This window comes from Vombatus ursinus, unplaced genomic scaffold, assembly GCF_900497805.2.
Source record: "Vombatus ursinus unplaced genomic scaffold, bare-nosed wombat genome assembly UNPS02015411.1, whole genome shotgun sequence".
NCBI lineage: Eukaryota > Metazoa > Chordata > Mammalia > Diprotodontia > Vombatidae > Vombatus > Vombatus ursinus.
The window spans coordinates 1,689,162-1,711,081 of NW_020955189.1; the positions used below are offsets into that span (position 1 = coordinate 1,689,162).

General features: G+C 56.3%; 1 protein-coding gene across 3 annotated transcripts in view; it reads left to right on the forward strand.

Annotated features, from left to right (window-relative positions):
- The window catches only part of PPM1F (protein phosphatase, Mg2+/Mn2+ dependent 1F), a 36,210-nt gene that overhangs the window by 4,499 nt on the left and 9,791 nt on the right, over nucleotides 1-21,920 (forward strand). Inside the window, exons 1-5 of one of the 3 annotated variants that reach the window (XM_027847484.1) lie at nucleotides 5,155-5,400; nucleotides 5,983-6,229; nucleotides 9,850-9,989; nucleotides 18,638-18,840; nucleotides 20,488-20,676. In XM_027847484.1, coding sequence (XP_027703285.1) covers nucleotides 6,024-6,229; nucleotides 9,850-9,989; nucleotides 18,638-18,840; nucleotides 20,488-20,676 — 738 coding nt within the window. In that variant the 5' untranslated portion in view covers nucleotides 5,155-5,400; nucleotides 5,983-6,023. Of the gene's footprint in view, nucleotides 1-5,154; nucleotides 5,401-5,982; nucleotides 6,230-9,849; nucleotides 9,990-18,637; nucleotides 18,841-20,487; nucleotides 20,677-21,920 lie in introns of those variants that run through there. The other 2 variants (XM_027847486.1, XM_027847485.1) reach the window with 2 other exon arrangements.

Here is a 21,920-nt window from a genome sequence, read left to right on the forward strand (position 1 = left end):
CCCCCCCCCCCCCCCAGCCCAGCTTCTCCCGCCCCTCCTTGTCCCCCCTCCACAAGGGGATCCCAGTCTCTTAAGCATCTTTTGTCTCTCCCTTCCTGCCCTTTCTTTCCATCTCCTCTTTTGAGGCCTCTAGACAGACAGACAAACCTTAAAGCTCACTTTAAATGTGAGTCTCTATTTCTCTTCCTCGTTATGATCTCCACACCCCTCCCACCCAGTCACGAGAAGAAATAATCAGAGCCAGAAGCTTCCCTTGACCCCAGGCTCCTTCTCAGCCGGGGGCCCCAGGTCCCTGGCCCACGTGGAGATGTGCTTCCTGGCAGGCCTCCTCCTTACCACACCAACATTCTCCTGTACCTCCAACAACAAGGCCTCCCCTGCTCCCAGCTCTTCTCTCCTATCCCAGCTGCCTGGGGCACATCCTGGCAGGGCCTGACCTCTGAGAGCGTCAGAGGCCCCGGCCCTGGCTCCTGTCCCAGCGTGGCCAGATTCTTTTATTCAGTAGAGTGTCTCTCACCCAGGTTATTGCCTGGAATTCTTAGCTTGGGGTTTGTGACCTGGTTTTAAAATGATTTTCATAGTTGTATTTCAGTATCGCTAATTTTAGTTGGAATCCTATGGCCTTTACCTTATGCATTTAAAAGCATAATTTTGAGGAGGGGTCCCTAGTTTTCATTGGACTGCCAAAGGGGCCCATTACACCCAGGTTGAGAGCCCCTGATTTGTCCTGAGCGCCTGTTGAGGAGACTATGGCCTAGGCTCCCAGGGTGGGGGGTGCACATTCTACTGGGGGGAGGCCACACTTAGCAGATAATTTGAGCAGAGAGAAAGCAATAGCAAATATTGAGGAAGATCACGGAAGGCTTCTTGTAGGAGGTGGTGCCTAGCTTGAGCCTGGAAAGGAGCTAAGGATTCCCAGGTGCAGAGGGGCAGTCTATGTGGGGAGCTCAAGGAAGAGCCAGGGGCCATTTGGCTGGAAAGGATAGTGCGTGGAGCCTGATTGAGAGGCCATGTGGCCTAGTGATCAGAGAGCTGACCTTGGAGTCAGGAAGACCTGGGTTCAGGTCCTGGCACTGGGGCCCAGGAGCTCTGGGAGACAGCAGAGTGCAGAAAGGGTGCTGCTCTTCGTTGCCCCCACCGGAGGGTGGCTGGGAGCCAGGCTGTGGAGGGCTCTAAGTGCCGTCCTGAAGGCACTGGGGAGCCACTGAGGAGTCTTGATCACTGCAGGCCCTCGGGTTCTTGGGGAAAGGGGTGGCGTTTGAACTGGACCTTGGACAGGGAGGATATTGGGGTGGGTAGGGAGGTGCTGGGGAAAAGAAGGGGCATCCCAGTGGGGAGCCTTGAGCACCATCAGGGCAGAGAGCCCAGAGTGGTGCCCGGGGAGGGTCCCCAGTAACTGTGGGAGGGCAGGAAAGGAAGGATGGGGCTGGATCACAAAGGGCTGGATGGCCCGCGGGGGAAATTTGGACTTGATTCTGTGGGGAGCCAGAAGGGCAGCGTCTCCCTGGCCCCGGAAAGTATTTCATGGACCTCTCAATATCTCTCTGAGGAGTGGCCCCCAGGCCCCAGCGAGGGGCCTGCTCCGTCTTTGAACAGCTCTCGTTTTAAAGGTTTTTTTCTTAGATCAAGCTAAAAGCTGTCCCCAGCTGCCACCCGCTGCTCCTTGTCGGGCCTTTCAGGACATGCCTGCTGCTTGCTGTGGCAGGATTTCAAGGCCCCTTGATGCCCTGTTCCCCCTCTGGGGGTCCTGGTCCCAAAGCGTGATGGTTAAAGTGAGCACCAGGGGCTGCTGTGATGTGGACAGGACAGGCGCAGCTGTCCTCAGGACAACCTAGAGAGACAGGACTGACCTTTTAGAAAGCCTCCCCCACCCTGGGGCCGCTCTGCCGGGGGGTCAAGGATGACCAGCTGCCGTCCTAGCCATCCTAGGGTCATTGTCATTGACGCCATCGTCCTCATCTCTGTGAGTCTTCTGATCGGCGGCTCTCTGGTCCGTAGCCGTTCCCACAGAGAGGCAATGGGCAAAGCACCTACTGTGTGCCAGGTACTGTGCTAAGAGAGGAAGATTGAAAGAAGAGCCCCTGAGGCTCTCCCAGTCCGACAGGGGAGCACACAGATGGCCACGTACAACCACGCTATCTGTATCCAGAATAAATAGGAAATAATCGAGGGGGGCGATGCTCCTGTCACCAGGTATTGGAGGAGGCTTCCTACAGAAGGGGGCGTTTTAGCTGGGCCTCAGGAAGCAGGGAGGTTCGTAGACGCCGAGGAGGACGGAGCGTGCTCTCGGCCTGGGGACAGCGGGAGAGATGCCGGAGACCCGGGAGGCCCGCGTCACTGGATGGGAGCGTTCTTGGTGGGGAGCGAGGTGTGAGGAGGCTGGAAAGGCAGGAGGGGGCAGGTTAGGAAGGGCTGTGAGGGCCAGACACAGGGCTCCTGGAGGCCATAGAGAGCCACTGCAGTTTATGGAGTAGGAGGGCCGTGGTCAGAGTTGAGCTTTAGAAGACCGCTTTGGTGTCTGAGTGGAGGCTGGCCTGGACGCAGACCCCCCAGGTGTGAGGGGACGAAGGTCTGCGCCACGGCAGGGCGTGTTCCAGAGATGCTGCAGAGGCGGAAAGCCGGGGCTTGGTCACAGCTCGCGTGGGCCTGTGTTTTCCCTGAGTCCTCTCCGTCGTTTCTCATAGCACAGCGACGCTCGGTTACACTCTTGTGCCTCAGTGGGCTGAGCCGCTCTCTCCCTGGCGTTTTGGTTGGTTGGCTGCTGTTTTAAGCTTCCCCCAGGAGCTGTTGGGCGTGAAGCCGGGTCTGGTCAAATGTCTCCCACCCAGGCCTTGTGAAGCTGCTCCCAAAGCTCCCTTGGCACCTCCTTTGGGGATCCTGGCTCTGTCTGCCACCCCTCCCAGCCTGGCGTGCCCTCCAGGCATTCCTGTACGTCCAGGCCACGCGTGGTTTACGGCCCAGCACCCAGGACAGAACCCTGGGCCCCCTTCAGTGTAGACACTTCTTCCAGGTTGAAGTTGCCTTTGTTTTGTTTTGTTTTGCTTTTTGTTTTTGTTTGTTTGTTTGTTTTTTGCTAGGCAATGGGGTTAAGTGACTTGCTCAGGGTCACACAGCTAGTAGTTGTCATGTGTCTGAGGTTAGATTTGAACTCAGGTCCTCCTGACTCCAGGGTCAGTGCTCTATCCACTGCAACACCTAGCTACCCCCGAAGTTGCCTTTGCCTCCTTTGTCCAGTGAAAGCTTCTGAGCTGTGGGGTGGCCGGTCAGAGCTCTGTATCAGGAATAGGATTCCATGAGTGTGTGCGGGACTGATTCAGTCGGAGGTAGGGAAGTCAGCAAGGGGGATCCAGACTCCTTCGAGGCTCTGGGAGCAGAAGGGACTTGGGAGGGCTCCAGAACCCAGAGCAGCCAAATGAGGGATGTGGGTGTAGGGTCCTTGTGCTCAAGAGAAAGCAGGGCGTTCGCTTGGTCCCAAAGGACCGAGCTGGGGCCACGGGGAGGCAGATTGGGACTTAATGTGACTGAGAGCTCCCCAGGACTCACACTCAGCCCCCCAGCTCTTCTTGTTCAAAGTGTGCCCAAGGGCGTGGCAGCCCTGCCGCCGGCCCCATGCCCTCCCCTTCTTCCCAGGACGGAGCGGGTGGGGCCCTGCTGATGACATTAAGTCACTCTTGGGTTTCCATTTTCTCAGACTGGAGAGGGCAGGATAAAAGTGGCTGATGGGGTGCTAAAATCCACCGTGAATAAGGATGTGTTATGGGGCGTTCCTTGCACCCTGCCCGGTGCGAGACACTTTGCTTGGCTCTGGGCGTGCAAAAGTGAAATCACCGGGAGCTGACGTTCTTCTGCAAGAAGCCTTGTCCCCAGAGGAGCCTTTACTGGAGACAGAGAGAGAGAGTGATGGGGGCGGGGCAGGAGAGGCCCCCCTCTGGGAGGAGAGCCGCAGACCTTGGGCTCAGCCACCTGGAATCTCAGACAGGATTAAAGGGATCACTGGTGATGGATCCCAGAGAGCCAGTGGGACTTCATCAAGACCTGTTGGCTCAGTCAGGCGGGCAGTCAGTATTTGTTAAGTGAGCACCTACTGCGCCGCCTGGGCCTGGGGGATACAGAGAGAGAAAAGGGCTCCAGGGCTGCCCTTGAGGAGTTTACATTCTTTCAGAAACAACAGGTCATGTCAAGGTCTATACAAAACCAGTAATAGATAATTGTTCTGGATCAGGCCCAGTGAGGTTCTTAAGCTGAAGCTTAAAGAAAATTAGGGATTCTGACAGGCAAAAGTGAGGTGTTCTGGAATGCCTTCCATGCACGAGGATAGCAGTGAGGGATTTTGGAGCAGCAGTGAGGGGTTCTGGAGGTCCTTTGAGGTACAGGGACAGCAGTGAGGGGTTCTGGGGGGCCTTCCAGGCCCGGGGGCAGCAGTGAGGGGTTCTGGAGCAGCCGTTGGGGTTCTGGAGGGCCTTCCAGGCATGGGAGCAGCAGTGGGGTTTCTGGAGGGTCTTCCACGCACAGGGATAGCAGTGAGGGGTTCTGGAGCAACAGTGAGGGGTTCTGGAGGGCCTTCCAGGCCAACATAAGGTCACGGATAGGAGACAAATGACCTGTACTAGGAGCGGTGAGGCTGATTTGGCCGGACCAGAGGCCGGGAAGCCGGGGTCACTTTGTGAAGGGCTCTCAGTGTCTGGAGGAGAGGTTTGTGGGTGGTCCTGGAGGCAGCTGGACGCTGTGGAAGCCTGGGAGCAGTTGACTCTGGCCATAGGAAGGCTTTTCAGAGGTCAGATCAGAGGAGGCCGCCCTCCAGGCCAGGGGTTGGAGAGACTCCGCAGGATTGGACAGAGGCTGGGTCTGTGGGTGCCTAGGAAAGTGAGGCGTGGGGGATGGGGCCAAAGGAATGAGCCTGGGGTGCAGGGGGGGAGTTTTTGAGGGGCACAGTGATGGGCTCACCCCCAGACATTCTGAGTTTCCTGTGTCTGTGGGACTCCTAGGTAGAGGTGCCCAAAAGGCAGTCGATGATGGGGGGTGGTGGTGCATATAAATATGTAAGTCATCTGCAGAAAGCTGGCCATGAAACCCTTGGGAGCTGACGAGGTCACCGAGGGAGCAGAGAAGGACAGAGGCATTTAGGAGCCAGGATGTGAAGGATGAACCAGCAAAGGAGCCTGGGAAGGAAGGGAGGAGGGGAGAAAGAGCAGCATCCCCCCCACCACCTAGAGGATATCAGCTGAGTGATGAGGGCAGGAGCCAGATTCCAGAGGGAAAGGAGGCCGAGGGGAGAGAGACGGGGGGCCACGGACATCGACAGCCGGAGACGTAGGACGTGGGGACGTTGTTGACAGGGTACCCAGACGTCAGCAAACCGTTTCTTTGTCTCTCCTGCCTTCTTGTGGAAAAGCTAGAGAGGTGAGGTTGGGTCAGGTGGCATCGGAACTGGTGAGAGCGTGCAATGCTGCTGTAGCATCCCCTTGAAGGGGGCCCTTGGGGAGAATGCCTGGGAATCTCGGTGGGGCCGTACTCTCTGATTTTTGGGGACAGCCTGTCCCACAGCTGCCGGTGACCAGGCTGGAGGGCTGGCTATCCCAGTGGGGGGCAGTCAGGAGCCAGAAGAGTTGGGGGAGTGGGCTGGAACATTAGGCCTTGGCTAATGTATGTCAGGCAGTGCAGATTTATTGAGGACTTACTGCGTGCCAGGCACTGAGCTAGGCTCTCAAAATGTAAATCCTTACATGTGATCAAAGATGGGGCAGCCCGACTTGCCCACTCTTGTGGGTGCGTGCTCTGGGGCCGTTGGCGGGACCGATACAATACGAGCTAGCCCCAAATGCCAGTGCATTCTTGGGCCCGATGAAAGGCCCAGTGTAAGGAGTGAGGGCAGTGCCTCAGAGGGAGCGGAGGCGAGGTGCTCCCGGGCGTGGACAGTGGGCCGGCGGAGAGCCGGCAGAGGCGGCGCCTGTAACTGGCAGGGCCTTCCTTGTTTCTCCTCAGAGAGCAGACTTCCCCTGAGAAGCACCAGCAATGCTCGCACGATGACCTCGGCCGCCCCAAAGGAGAGAGGGCCGCCGGCCCCCAGCGCCGAGGCTGCCCAGAAGTTCTTGGATTCCTTCCTGCGGGAGTTTCCAGGCCCCCTGAGCCCGGAGGCGGCGTTGCCGTGGAAGGTGCCAGGAGCTCGTCTGAGCCAGGACGAGGCGGAAGGCGACCTGATTGAGCTGGCCCTGGGCCTCCTCAGCAGCAGGTAGGAGCGCGCTTCCTTCGCCTTCTCTGCATGCTCGGCGCGGAGACCAGCTGAGCACGTGGATGGGCTCTGGGCTCGGAGGGCATGAGTCTGTCTTGGGGCCTCAGTTGCCTCATCTGTGAAATGGGGATGGTTGAGCTTTTGCCATCTCCTTCATGGAGCTGTTGGGAGGACCAGAGAAATTCGTCCATAAAAGTTCTGTGTAACCTGTAACGTGTTGAGCAGAAGGGAGCTGGTGTTCTCCATTGAGGGGCCTGGCCAGTGGCTGGCCTTAGCCCCTTAGAAACGTCTGGCCTTTCCCACAGGCAGCTGGGGGATGAGCTGACCGTAGGCAAATAGCCTTCCTCCACATCTCCGGCTAACTGTTCCCCCCCCTTGGAAATTTTCCAGCAACCCACTAAGCCCATATCACTCCCGAGCAGTTCTCAGTGGCAGGATGTAAGTAAGGGCGGGGTGTGAGGAAACGGGAAGTGAGTGGCCCCCTGCCAGCCATTGTCTGGGCCCTCCAAACAGGACGCTGCCCAAGTGAAGCCCAGCAAGGGTGGTGGGGAGCCTCATGGCCCCCTGGGATGACCTCTGGGGAGCCAGGAGAACCTGAGGGGTACCAAGAATCCCCCATCCCCACAGGGACAGTTATGGCCTCGCTTGTCTTTGGATTCCAGTGACTGCTCCTAGAGTTACGTCGGTGTGAGAGCATGCCCCCCGGAGGAGCAGCTGCCTCGGATGACTTTTCATGTCTCCAAGGGTGCGGAAGGTCACCCTCCTGATGAAGCCCACTTGGCTGCCTTACTGTCCCCTCTGTACATCAGCACGGGGGAGGCCGGGCCGAGAACTGAGCTTTCTTTCTCTTTCTCTCTCCAGTACCAAGATCAGGCTGGGGCTGTCTCTCTGAGGGCACCCTTCCGCCCTCTCCCATTCAGAAATGTCAATGGGCTCTTCTGTCTCCTCCCTGCCCCCCCCCCCCCCCCCCCCGGCGGCTGACCAAGGACAGGACTCGTCCCTTCCTTCCCCCTGCCCCCACTCTCGGGGACTTTTCTCATGGAGCTTATATCCTTCCATGTAGCCGCTTGTGGCCCTCAGAGTCCACTTTGGAAGGTGGCCGGGTGTGATGTTTAAAAAGTTCGAGAGACGTAGTTTCTGGGTAATTTAGTCATTTTATCAGTAATGCCAGCATGTTTATTAACAAAAAGAGGTCAGTGGCCCCCACGATTGCTAGTGACCCCCTCATGGCAGTGGGCTCACAGTTTCTATACTCCAGAAAAGCAGTGTTTCTGAGGGTGGCAGTCAGTTCTGATTGGTTAACAATTAATGAGAAAATGAATTTTAGAGTGAGAGGCTGGGCTATTACCATGAGGGGCTTGGGGTACTTGGATCACCCAAATCTTGGTTGTAGAGACTTCTCCATTTCCACGTCACCTGTCTGACAAAAGGGAGAATCAGCCTTTTCCCAGACCTGTCTGAGCAAACCCAGTGAGCAGGAATGCAGCCATCAGCCCAGACTTAGACTTGCTTTTACTGTCTGATTAGATCTTGGCCTGGGTACATCTTTGAGACATTTCCCACATGGCTGGGTTTCTGGATGAGGAAGTAGAAAAGGGGGAAAAACCTTGGTTCTGATTCAGTAATCAGTCATTAAATACGAGAGAGAAATAATCATTTCTTTCATGAGTCACATATTATCCGCAATCTTTGCTCCACAACGCGCCCCGCTTCCCCTTGTTAAACTGCCTCCCGTCTGTGGTGGTCGTCCCTTTTTCTTCTCCGCCATCTCACCCTTGGGCCTCTCCCAAAGCTCTTCATTTTCCTGGAGGACGTTCTGCGCCAGGGTTCCTCTTGGTTCCATAGTCGGGAGCAGGACTTTGCAGCTCCTCGGGAAAGTCCTAAAGCCTGAATGGGGTCACTGATGTTTGGGAGAGAAGAGTTTGGTTTGGGTTTTCCTTTTTTCCAGGGTTGGTGGTTGTCTTTATTTGTCTCATTTACATATGCTTCCCACGTACTTTATTTTAATTAAAATTTGACTTTTTGAAATGCTGACATTAAGAAGTACCCACTAAAGTGAGGAGTTCTCCTGTGAACGCGGAGAAGGGAAGAAGAGGACGGTATCCAAGTGCCCCCATCTCTTCTGGCGTTCATTGTCTTTTCAAGAACGTTACAAATGCATCATGTAACTTATAGAAACTGTCCTCTGGTCTGGGGCTCCTTGTGGCCTTCCTTCTGTTCTTTTCTCTGCATTGAAACATGCTCCAGTCATCCTCTTTCCCCTCCTTTTAGGGGGCACTCTTGGGGTAGGGAGACGACTCTTTCTAACAAAGTCAAGCAACATAAGTTTCCGCCTTTGACACGTCTGAGAATCTACATCTCCTTCTGCAGTCTGGTCCGGAGAGGACCGCTTGAACGCAGCTGCTTAATGACTACCTGAGTTATGAAATGAAGTCGACCGCCAGGATGCTGCCCGGGCAGCATGTGGCATCTGTACTGCGTTTGTTGGTGTTTGAGGCCTTTCCGGTGTCTGTGTAGCCGTATGTCTCTCTCTTAGCTTGATGACAGGCTTTGCGAGAGGCCAGAGACAGACGACCAGGACAGAGCTGGGACCACACAAGAGAGCCGTCCCTGCCCTCCAGAAGGTGTCCCTCATAGCATAAGCAGATGCAGAATACCTACCTACCTGGCAATCTCAGGTGGGGAAGTCTGCACAGTGAGCAGCAACGGCCTCCTGGAGGATGTGGCAGTTGAGTTGAGCTTTGAAGGAAGCCAGAAGTGAGGAGGGATAGTCTCCCAGGCAGGGTCAGCAGCCTGAGCAAAGGCCTGGAGATGCAACAGTGAGGCTTGTGGGAGCTCAGATTGCCTGGACCTTGGCGTGTGGGGGTGGGGGAGTGATGCATGACCAGCTTGGAAAAGTATGCTGGAAGGGGCAGCGAGGTGGCGCAGTAGATAGAGCACCAGCCCTGAAGTCAGGAGGACCCGAGTTCAAATGCGGCCTCAGACCAAACACTTGACACTTACTAGCTGTGTGACCCTGGGCAAGTCACTTAGCCCCAGTTGCCTAAAAAAAAAGCGGGCCAGAGCCAGGTGGCAAAGGGCTTTGCATGCCAAACAGAGGGTTTTGTATCTGATCCTCGTGGTAGTAGGGAGCCCCAGGAGTCTGTTGAATGAGGGGAGTGGCGTGGGTCGGCCCTGAGCTAGAGGAAGAGCACTTTGGCAGCTGAGTGAGGATGGACTGGCGTGGGCAGAGCCGCCAGCAGTGATTGCCATGGTGCGGGCAGGTGGTGACGAGGGCCGAGTCTGAGCAGAGAAGGGCATCCACAGGGTGGCCCCACTGGGTGAGCGTGGCAGCCAGCCGGGATCTCAGGGCTCACCATTTCCTTTTCTAGATGGCAGCTAGCCGGCTGTTGTGGAACTTTGCAGTCAGGTCCTATCACCCAGCCATGTAATGGGGAGGATCACACCCAGCTGCCCACCTGACAGGGCTGTGGTGTGGCAAGCACATTATAATCCTGAGGGCCCTGACCAGGGCCAGGGCCTTTGAGCCATGGGCCGTGCCCCTGGCAGGTAGGGGGATCATTGCTGTGTGTGTGTCTGCCTCCCTTCCCACATCACGTTTCCTGCTCCTTCCTTTCCAGGAATGCGCTGTTGCCGCTGGCGTGCGCGCTGACCCACGAGGCCGTTACCCAGCTCATGCAGGCTGACCTGTCCGTCTTCAGGCAATTGCCCAAGCTAGAGAAAGTGGAGGAAGAGGAGGAAGATGGGGTCAGTGTCTCCTGTGAGTATCTTTGCTCTGGCCTTGGGGGCAGATAAGTCTAGGACTGTCCCATTTTACAGACGGAAAAGGGCTCAGAGCCTGCTGGTGTGCAGGCTCCCTGAGGCGCGACCACCCGGCCTGCTCTCTAGTGGAGGGTAGCAGCCCCGGTCGAGAGCCTTTGCTCGCACCAAGCTTGCGTTCGCCGTCTGCAGCTCTCGCCCAGTGTGGAGGCTGGTGCCCGCGCTCCCGTAGCGCGTTAGGATTCGCAGAGCCCCCATCTCATCGTCCTCCCCTGCTGCCCTGCGGTCAGTCAGCAGGCGATGGTCACTTCCCCGAGGCCGAGCCCCGTCCCCGAGGCCGAGCATCTGCAGATCAGGAGCCGTGTCCGGGCCCTTCCCAGTCCTGCCTGCTTTGTAGCTTAGCAGGCTGCTTCCCAAGCCGGGCTGCCCAGAGCTCACGCGGCGTCTCCTCTCGGGCAGTTTGGCTCAGCGTCACAGCCGGGCAGGACCTGCAGAGTGTCAGGCTCGAGTGATCCGCCATCCCAACGGCCACGCCGTCTCTTCCTTCTCCCAAGTAATTGGCTACGTTTTAAAAAGCGATGGCGCCAAGGGCGGGTCCCGGGGCCCTCCCCTGGAGACCCCCTTCCAGAGAATTGTCACCAGCGCCCAGCGTTCTGAGGCCACATCTCTGACGCTTCCACGAGCTTAGCATTTTGTCCCGTGCTCAGCTGCGTTCCAGGTACGCTCTAGCTGCAGCATTCCCATCCGTTGTCTTGCGGATCCCTGCCAGGGCAAAAAGGCAAGTTAGCCTGGACTTGGTGTAAGAAAGAACTGGGTTTGAATCCCACCCTTGCTGTCGGGGTGACCCTGGTGAAGTCACTCTCTGAGCCTCAGTTTCGTCATCAGTAAAGTAAGGATAATAATAGTAAAGCATTTGATGATGAGGTGTAGTGAGTGGTAGTCACTGGAGAACTGGCCCTGGAGCCAAGAAGGCCTGGGTTCAAATCCCACCTTTGACACATCTAGGCACTGTGTGACCCTGAGCCCACTGCCTAACCCCTCAGGGCCCTGGGCCCCTGGACTGTGTCAGAGAAGCCGGTGAAATGGCAGGGCCAGCCACCTGAGAGGGCGGGGCCGGGACTGGGGAGCCCTTGGCCGGCTTTGGCGCACTGTGTTGGGGTGATCCCCACACGCGTGGCTGGCTGTTCGTGGGCTGTCCCTGGGGGAGCATGCTGGAGGGTTTGGTGCCAGCCTGCCCCAGGCCGGTGGCACCACTCCCCTGCCCCACAGGCTGTCCGTGGTCAGCTCCTGGGCCTCGTGGCTGGTGTTGATCCTGGGAGCCGGGGCTTCTTCCTGCCTCCCCCCTCTTCCTGGCCTCCACTTCCTTAGAAGCCACTTTTGTTCCTTCTTTCCACCCAGAGGACAGAGACCAAGGAAGCAGGGAGTGGCGCTGCCTTCCCACAGTGGCTCGCCATCGTCCTTCTGAACTTGGGTCTTGGCTCATCCTCTTTTGCCGTTAAAGCTAAGAATGCCCCAGAACCACCTGCTCATGTGCGTCATGATCCTGGCCGGGCCCAGCTCTTCCTGTGCTCGGGCGTCCCTGACACACACTTTTGTGTCTGTCCTCTCTTGCCTGGCCTGGCTTCCATCCTCTGGGGGGGCTTTAAAGAACTGAATTCCCTAGACACCTCCCTAAGCAACAGAACAGCAATCTAGGCATCCGTGGACGGCTGAGCCTCCACTCTGAACCTCAGTGTCCTCGTCTCCAAATGGGGATGATGATTGCTGCGGCAGCTGCTTCCCGAGCTTGTCGAGAGGCTCAGAGGAGGCCGCGTGCAGAGAGGCCGCCAAGCACCGCCGAGCGAGCGGCGCAGGGCAGGGGGCAGCCCACGCTGCTGTTTCCGCCTCTCGGAACCCCTTGTCTTCAGACTCGTTTCTGAGCATTCTGTATCCCTCTTGGGATGGCTTCGCCTGTGAAGCCTCAGGTCTGAGGTTCCTCTCATCCTTCTGAACCGTTTCTCTCACAATCGACTCTTGTTGAACTTTTCCTGACTCTTTTCTCCTTCACTAATACAAATTCTGCCATGGGAGGTTCACATTGCCCCACCAGTTTTCTTAGTCAGCATTTATTAGGTGCCTGCCGCGTGCCAGGCATTGTGCTCAGTGCTGGGGATACGAAGGAGGCAGAAGACTGTCCCTGCCCTCAAGGAGCTTACAATCTAATGAGGAAGACAACGCAAACTTAATATGGGATGATTAGGAAATAATGACCAGCGACGGTTAATAATTAGAGGCCGTGAGGCATACTGGTTAGGAACCAGACCCACCCCCATCCCACATGAGGCTCCGTGACCCCTTCCCCATGCCTCAGGGCCCACTGACTGGACTCTGCTTTGGAGGAGGGCCTGTGCTCCCCTGGGAGTTCCGAGTGCAGCCTCTCTCCTGTCCGTGCACTTGAGCACACAGGTCCTCCTGGGGTGAGAGGCAGGGCCAGAATTGCTGTTTTTCTCCATATTTTGAAGGATGCCATGATCATTTAGGCGAGCCAGGACCTTGCGTCCTGTGTTAGGCAGAAGGAGGCTCCAGCAGAGAGATGGGGGACGTTAGAAACTGCCCGTCACATCTGGGCTGGGTCCCTGGGGGCGTGATGCCTGCCAGGTGCCTGGCCTGCTTCTAGCATGCCTTGTCTTGCGGCCTGCAGGACCCTCTCCTATTCTCTGTAAGAGAACGCTAAGATTGATGTCTAAAGGCCGAGGACCTCGGTCTCAAGCTTCTGCCTCCGTTGATGTTCACTCATGTGGCAGTTCTTGGATTTTCTTGCAGGAAGATATCTTGATGTGCGGGCTATTCAGCACCCCTCCCCCCCCAGCCTGTCCCATTTGTGTAAGGCAGCACTTCTGAAACTTTTTTTTTACTCTCTTAAAAATTATTGAGGACTCTCCCTCCTAAAGAGCTTTTGTTTACATCTCTCGATGTTTACCATATTAGATATTGAAATGTATTAGTATTCTGAAATAGTTTTGGCCTTGCCGATGCCCCTGGTTCCTGCAGCGACCCTCCCGAGCTGTATTCTAATCCCGGGTCCGGTCCAGTCGCGCTTTAGTGATCTCTGTGATGTCAGAATTCCCACTTTGCTTGGGAGCCTGCCTTGGTGCGTCTGTGCTTAGACGTCTGAGGTCATGGGGTCTTTGAGAACTTCGGGTCCCTCTCGTGGGACTCTTCCCCCTCTGTAGCTTCTCTATGTGGGCCCTGGCTCAGGGGAGATCCAGAGGCAGCTTTCTCAGTCCTTCTTCCTTTTCATTTGAACTCTTGGGTGGATGGCTGTCTTGGTAGTGGTGTGTGTGTGTCTGCAGGCAGACATGCCTCGCCTTCTCTGTCTCTGGCCGGAAGCCGGTCAGTCCCGCTCTGCCCCGCTCCCAGATAACATCACGTCCCACGTCGGCCTCTCTCCCCCTGGCTGTCGCTGGGCAGCAGGGATGCAGTTGTCACTCACATTGTGCGGCGGTGGGCCCTCACTTCTCCCCCGTGATCCTGCGTTCCTTGGCCTTGCCGGCCACACTGCACATTCCTCCTGGCAGGGTCGTTCACGCCTGCGTGAATCTCAGGCGATCCCGAGATATTGCAGCATCACATCAGATGGTTCTAACCTTCAGACAGAGGAGCAGATGGGACCCGAGGTCACATTGGGCCCAGGACCAAGTCCGGCTGGACTGGCAAGGGTGGAGTTCCGGGCACTGTGTGCACCTAGGAAACTGAAGGCATTGGCCTGGTGGGCAGTTTCATTGTTGGCTGAATCCCATGTCATCAGATGCTGAGTGTTCTTTCCAGCAGTAAAGTGTCGGCCCCTTGAGGGCATGGGTCGGTTTTTTTTGTCTTTGTATCTCCGGTGCCTGTGAAATCAATCAGCACACAGTAGGTGCTTAATGAAGCCTTATTGGAGTAGACTGGATTGAACGTCTGTCAGCTGGTACGTCCATTCTGGGGCGTCAGGATAACCACATTGTTGGCATAGAATGCCGTAACCATTTCCTTATTTTCTTGTCCAGTGTCTCCTCCTGACCACTTTGCCCTGGAGGCTCAGCCACCTTGCTTGCCTCCCAGGGGTGGTGCAGACTGGCCCTGGCAGCGGCTCCTGCGTCCAGGACCTCGAACTGGATTGTCCCCGCTTTCCCTGTGGGTCTGTTGTGATCCCTGGGCTGGGTGTGACTACATTCTTTCCCATGTTTTTCTGAGTGGCGGAAGTTCTGATTTTTTGTTCCAGATGTGATAGTGGGGCATGTGCCCCAAGTGTGCTGACTTGTACTGGCTGGCAGAGCCGAGGGGGTGGGAGGACACACAGAACCCCTGAGAAAACAGCCCTGGTTGTGGGCTCAGCAGAGGCCCTGACCCTCAGGCCCCCATCCCGTTTGCCCAGGAAAGCCTTGGTCCGTCCTCTCCTCAGGGCCCCCTGCTGGTGGAAGGTGAGGCTGCTGAGTGCCCCTCCAAGATCAAGCTGGTGACCCAGGACCCTGTAAGACCTCCACCCAGGATGGGCACAGCCCGCCCCTGAGCCCTGGCACAGCCCCTCTGCTGGGAAGGGACAGGTGTTAGCAAGTAAGCCTTTATTAAACACCTACTGTGAGCTGGGCTTGTCCCCGCCCGCCCCCGAGGAGCTTACGTTCTCTGGTCATTCAGAGAGATCCCTACGCATCCACATCTGGACAGAAAGGCTAGCTCTCCTCCAGGTACTTCTCTGCTGTGGAGGAACGACCTAATTCTGAGTTTTTGTCTGTCACTGAACATGAGACCCCAGTAATTCACAGCAGGAGAGGGGAGTCGAGGAGCCCCCCGGATCTGGGGACATCCTGCCCGTGGTTTGCTGAGGAGCCGGTAGCGCTGTTCCCGGGGCTGCAACTCAGCTTTGGCTGCCTCGAGCAGGGCCCTGTGACTGAATCCAGACTTCACAGAAATCCCCTTAATAAAAGGATTTGTTCCGTGAAATCTGGACAGTGAAACGGCCGTGCCCGAGGACCCAGAGGGCCACATGTGGCCTTGAGGCCGCAGGTTCCCCACCCCTGCAGGAGTTCTGTGGGTGTCCCGCAGGGTCATCTCCCCAGGCGCCCCTCCAGGGGAATCGAGTCATCCTCCTCTGAGGTCTTGGTGTGGGACAACGTGGCCTTCCGATTGCCAGGGCGACCCTTTCTTCCTCCTCTCTTCACATCCTGCGTGCACTTAGTCACCAAGCATTTCTGAGATGCCTGCTGCGTGCCAGGGTTCAGACACTGTCCTTATGACTCGCGTCCTGACGGGAGCACAAGTACCTCTGAAAGCATTAACAGCATAAATATAAAGAAACACAAGTGTTTACAAAGCAAGTTTACCAAGTCCAGTGTAGTTTAGGAAGGAGGGCGCTGGCAGCGGGGGAAGCGTGAGAGGCTCGGTGGAGATAATGAGGAGGCAGTCTGCACAGGCGTGTGGAGACGGGTGAGGGGGCGACGGGGAGGGGGAGTTTGGCCGGATCCCAGAGACGGCGAGAGGCCGTAAGGATGCTCAGTTGGGGCCGGGCTGTGAAGGGCTTTAGAAGCCAAGTCGACATTTGATTGTGGAGGTAGGAGGAGCCCACTCAGGGTGGTTGGGTAAGGGAGTCACCTGGTCAGAGCCGGACATGAGGAAGATGACCGGCAGCACCTATGAGACGGACTAGAGGCACATCAGGAGGATTTTGCCACAACCCAAGCGAGAGGAGATGAGGGCAGGCGTGTGAGCGGAGAGATGGGGTCAGAGGCAGGAGGCGGCGTCTTGGACAGAAATAGGGACATTTGGGAGTTGGGAGGGCTTGGGGACAAAGACCTGGGAGTTGCCCACGGTATCCCTCACCTCTGCTCAGAGCTTCCCGGGAGGAGGCCTCCGTACAGGAGCAGCCTGTCACACGGAGGGATGGCTCATTGTGAGGACAGCTGACACCTCGCTGTCCTTGCGGCAGGCAGAGCAGGGGTCTTGGCTCTTCTCCATGACAGCTTCTCACCCCGCAGTCCCTTGTCCAGCCATCACCACACGGCAGAGTCCTAGGCCTCGTCCCGTCCGGTCCTCTGCTGTGGCAGGGCCCGCCCAGAGAGCCTTGTGCCAATGCTATCCCCAGGAACGTGGGAGGCAGCCTCTCGTCGTGCCTCCCGGCATCTTCTGCTGCCGGAGGGGACTTTGGGGCACAAGGTCAGCATTGCAGTCCGACGGATCAGGTCACCTTCGTGGAGTCAGGCCCCCATCCAGCCTGCCGAGGTCTTCCCGGATCCTGCCAGAGCCGGTTGGAGCTCCCAGCCACGTCTCCCGTGGTGGACGCCCCACGCTCCTGCTGCGTGTTTGTTGTGTTCTTCCACGTGACCGGGACACGTGCATCCCCCCTCGGTCACCACCTTGACCGTGGTCAGGGCCTCAGGGGAGAGCTGGGCCAGGCCTGTACCTCCTTCCCCTGGCTCTGCCCCCTCCCTCAGCCCCTCCAAGGACCCAGCGCCGCCATTCTCATTCTGAGCAAATGTTCCAAGACCCAAGGAGACAAAACGCTTACCACAGGGGGACTGACCCCGGGCTGCGGCTACCCCGGAAACCCCAAGCTCACCCCTCAGAGGAGTATCCTGGCTGTGGACGCTTGACTCAGGCTGGCCTTTTCATTCTTTTTTTTTTTTTTTTAAGGCCATTGGGGTTAAGTGACTTGCCCAGGGTCACACAGCTAGTTAGTGGCAAGTGTTTGGTCTGAGGCCTCCTGACTTCAGGGCCGGTGCTCTATCCAGTGCACCACCTAGCTGCCCCTGGCGTTTTCATTCTTGATGACAGCTTGTGACCACCACCTTGCCTCTCCCACTGCCCATGTGGTCTTTTGGGCCCGTGTCTGGTCCTCAGCTCCCATGCTGGGATCACAGTGGTCACCTGCGGTCCCCCTAAAGTGCTGGGCCTGGCTCTCAGAGCTGCCGTCGCCACGCACGCTGAGGCTGGTTTTCCGAGGCTGGCCGAGCCCTTTGGAGCAGCCTGCCCAGGGAAACCGCCCGCCCACTGTTCCCTCGGACAGACGGGCCCCTGGAGCCCACAGCAGAGTCTCAGAATCACGGAATTGGCAGAGACGCCAGACACCACGCAGACCAGCCCAGATGTGGAAGAGAGTCCCCTCTGGGAGTTCACGTGGGCTGGCAGGTGGAGCACTGGACGTGGAATCAGATCCCAGGCCAGACTGTCCACCTCCAAGCTTCGATGTCCTCATCTGTAAAATGGGTACAGCGGTACCTGTTGTACCCTCCCCCCAAGGGATTGTTGTGAGGCTCTGATGAGATCATGGGTGCACGTATGTGCGTGTGTGTGTGTGTGTGCAGGCACACACGTATAAAGTGATACATGTGTTGGCAGTGAGAACATTCCTTAGCCCAGCTTTCCAGTTTTATTTCTCTCTTTATCCTCCCTCTGTGCCCACAGAACTGGACAGCTGGCTCTTCCCCAGGTATGTCAGAACAGGCCTTGGAGCAAAAACACCAGCCCTGACCCCTGCTCTCCTCCCTGTGTGACCCGGACCACGCCCCTGCCCCACCCCAGACCTCTGTTTTCTTGTGCTTCAGAGGAGGGGCTTGGTCCGGAAGACCCCTGCCGGGCCCCTGTGACCCCTGAACCCTAGGGCGCTGCCACCTCCCATCCTGCAGGTGCAGCCCAGGTGCCCCCGTTACCTGGCAAAGAGGATCTCTCCCAGCTCATTGAACTCTGCCTCCTAGCACTCACTATTTCCCCCCACTTCATAGTATTTTATTTTTCCCAATTACTCGTAAAGATAATTTTCACCATTTCACTTTTATAAGATTCTGAGTTCCACATTTTTCTCCCTCCTTCCCTCCCCTTCCCCACCCCAAGACGGCGTCCAATCCGATACGGGCTCTATGTGTGAGATCGTGTTAAACGTATTTCCACATTAGTCATGTTGTGAAAGAAGAATCAGAACAAAACGGGGGAAGCCATGAGAAAGAAAGAAAAAAGTAAAACAGTCTGCTTTGATCCACATTCAGACTCCATGGTTCTCTCTCTGAATGTGAATAGCATTTTCCATCATGAGTCCTTTGGAATTGTCGTGGATCGTTGTGTTGCAGAGAAGGGCCAAGTCTGTCGTAGTGATCACCGCAGTGTGGTTGTTGCTATGTCACTCGTTGTTGTACACGTTCTGACACTTCCCTGTTCGACTTTATACTTCTCGGGTACAAGGACTGAGCCCTCAGGGAGGCTTAGCTTGGGTCTCTGCACACATTAGGCACTTGATAATGTTCCCTAGGACTTAGAGTTGGAAACTGAGTCAAATGGGGGAATTAATCTGGTTCATAGCACTGGAAAGCTAGAACAGACCTTGGAGAAGGTGCAGTCTGGTTTTCTTGCTTTATAGAAAAGAAAAAGGAAGCCCAGAGGTCCGAGCTCTGAGGCCCCTGGTTGTCCAGCCTGGGTTTTTTCCCACCAAATCCCCGCTGCCTGAGCTGAGTGGACAGAGCCTAGAGCTTAGGCTTGGAGACCCTGCCATGGGCTCATGGCCTCATCACCTCCTCCCCCTGGTGGCCCCTCTCTGGGGTTCTGTCGGCTCACCCGTCTGATGGGCTGATGACAGAGCCCTTGGTGCTCACTGCCCAGGCTCTGAGGCGCCAGGGCCGTGACCTTCCCTTTGTCTCCTTTACCCAGTGCTGGATGCAGAGAGCCTGCAGCGATGTTTCTTCGGTAAGCTTTGGGAAGTTTGTAGCCAGTGGCAGAAGCAGATGCCAGCCCCTTCCAGATGCGCTTCTCGTTCCTGGCTGACTTCCATTCATGCCATCCGAAATACCCGCCGCAAGATGGAGGACCGCCATGTTTCGCTTCCCACCTTCAACCAGCTCTTTGGTTTCTGTGTAAGCATCTTGGTTCCAGCTCCCCTCACAGCCCTAAGCCCTGGGAGGGGAGGAAGGGGGGACAATTGTCAGGCATTGGCAGAAGCAGGGGACGTCTCTTTGCACAGTTAAGGCTGGCCCTGCCCATTGAGAAGTTTTTTAGGGTAAACTGAGCCGCAGGGGGGTTGGGTGAGGAATGGGGGTTATGCCCAGGGAGTCTGTGGTGACCATAGACTAGAATCAGAGTTTTAAATTTGGGAGGGACAGCAGAGTCCATCTGGATCAGCGTCCCACTCAGTGTAAGGGTCTCCTGAACAACGTTCCTCCCAAGCGGTCCTCCAGCCTGATTTCCATCGAGGAATCACTGTGTGGAAACTTAACACACAGTGTCAGCACAGACTAACATCTGGGGACTAGGGAACCAAAATCTGTCTCTCTTAACCTCTGGAAGGGTGCTTTGTTGTTGTTCAGTCATGTCCAGCTCTTTGTGGCCCCATTTGGGGTTTTCTTGGCAAAGGTGCTGGAATTTGCCACGTCCTTCTCCAACTCACTTTACAGATAAGGAAACTGAGGCAAATGGGGTTAAGTGACTTGCTCGGGGTCACAGGGGCTGAGGCGGGATTTGAATTTAAGAAGATTATCTTCCTGACTCTAGGCCTGGCGATCTATCCACTGCACCACCCAGCTGCCCCAGAAAGGGTGCTTGACACATTCTGACATTATTCTTAATCATTTTACCATAGAACATAAGAGTGAGAAGGGGCCTTAGAACCTGGAGCAGAGAATGTCAAAGCCAGGAGGGCCCTCAAATCCTAGAATGGAGAGTGTTACTCTTACACTACCTTCCAGTTCAATCTAGGCCAACCTACTGATTTTACTGAGGCAGAAAATGAGGCTGGGGGTAGATATGGACCATGGACGAGTTGCAAGGAGAGTGAGTGACGGGTGCTGGGCCAGAACACAGCCCTCCTGACCTCTGTGCTTCTTTCTTGCTGACCCAGTGCCCTTCTCTGAGATCTCCGAGTGATAGCCAGTATGTCCATGAGGAGTGGAGGCTCCCTCAAAGAGGCCTTTGCCAAACCAGTTCCTCCCAGGGCAGGGGGAAGAGAAAGAAAGGGCTGCCATTGGGAGGGTTCACGTCATGGATCTCAAAGTCCTTCATGGGTACACAACCTTATGACAAGGATCTATTCTTCCAAGCAGGACCTTCCTGAAAGTCACAGGGCTATGGGATTTTAGATCTGGAAGGAACCTTAGAGATAGTCTAGCCCAACTCTGTCATTTTATTGATGAAGAGGCTGGGGACCAGGCCACCCAGCGAGTCAGTGGCAGAGCCACGATCACACTCAGGACCCCTGACTGCCAGCCCCGCTTCACAGAGACGGGAGGTTTGACGACAGGAAAGCAGCTGTTCGCTGGTCTGCGTTGTAAGGCCTAGGATAGAACAGTCTGACTTGATAAACACTGTCTGCCGAGGGAAGGTGTGGCTCTTGAGGAGAAGGCCTGGAGCAGCCATGAGGGTGAGCATCCAGGCCCCTGGACCACTCCTTCTATGCTGAGTGCAGCCCAGTGGCCCAGGGCCACTAGCAAGGAGTATTTCCTTGCACTGATGGGCAAGGCTGGGAAGGGTCCCTCAGCAGATCTCTGCCTGTGGGTCTGTTTCCCTAGGACCAGGTGGATCGAGCCTACTTTGCCGTTTTTGATGGTCATGGAGGTGTCGATGCTGCCAACTACGCTGCAGTCCATTTGCATGTTAATGTTGCCCGGCATCCAGAGGTGACCAGAGACCCCGCAGAGGCCCTCAGGGCAGGGTTCAAGCAGACTGATGAGATGTTCCTCCGGAAAGCCAGGCGGGAGGTGAGAGCCATCAGGCCAGACACAGGCTTCATCCCCTCTTAACCAGCCTAGTGGTGCACCTACTACGGTGCTGGCAGGGGGCCCAAGGATGAGCTGACACCCCGTACTTTGACTCAGTAATACACAGCAGCTGGTTTGTCATCCTTGCTGCAAAGGAAGGAGAACAGGGTGGTGCTTTGTGCCCAGACCGTTTCTGTCTGAGCCTACGGCAAAGAAGAGCAGGCTTTCAGGGAGCTCACTGACTCTGGAAGATTTGCTGAAGGTCTGTGATCTCATTTGTCCCCTGGCATACAGGCCCCTCGGTATAGTGGCCCAAGAGCCTAGGGGCCCTGGGCTCTGACACCTGTCAGTCACTAGCTCTCTGTGCTCTTGGCAATTCTGAGATGCTTCAGGTGCAGAGAAGGGGCGGACCTGCCCAGGTAAAGGGAGTCTCCTCTGGGAGTGCCCTGTGCCACCCAAATCACAGGTGCAGCCCTGTCCCCCACCCCTTCTATAAGGTCAGACCTCATCATCCCACCGAAACTGCTCTCTCCAAAGTGACCAATGTTCTGTTGGCTGCCAAATCCAATGGTCTCTCTCCATCACCATTCTCCTCGGCCTCTCTGCAGCCTTGGGCACTGTCCATCCCTCTCTCCTCCTGGATCCTCACTTCTCTCTAGGTTTTCAGGACCCTGTCTGCCCTAGTTCTTCTCCTCCCTCCCTGACCATGGCTTCTTCTCTGTCTCCTTTGTCTCCTCCTTCAGATCATGCCCTCTCACCATAGGTGTCCCTCAGGGCTCTGTCCTGGGCCATCTTCTCTTTTCCCTCTGTGCTACTTCACTGGGTGATTTCATCAGCTCCTGTGGATTTAATGACCATCTCTATGCTGACAATTCCCAAGTTTATCTATTCTGCCCCAGTCTCTATGCTGACCTCCAGTCTTGCATCTCCAACTGCCTCTCAGACATCTCCAGCTGGATGCCCAGGAGACTCTTTACACTCAACATGTGGAAAACTGAACTCATCATCTTTCCCCTTAAACCATTCCCCTCCCTGCCCCCCTTCCCTTTTACTGTAGAGGGCATCCTCAGGCTTCCAACCCAGGAGTCATCCTGGATCCCTCACCGTCTCTCACCTACCCCCGGCCCCATACACGTATCCAAGCTGGTGCCAAGGCCTGTCCGTTTCACCTCTGCAGCATCCCTGGTCCATTTCACCTCCCTGGTCCATTTCACCTCTGCAGCATCCCTGGTCCATTTCACCTC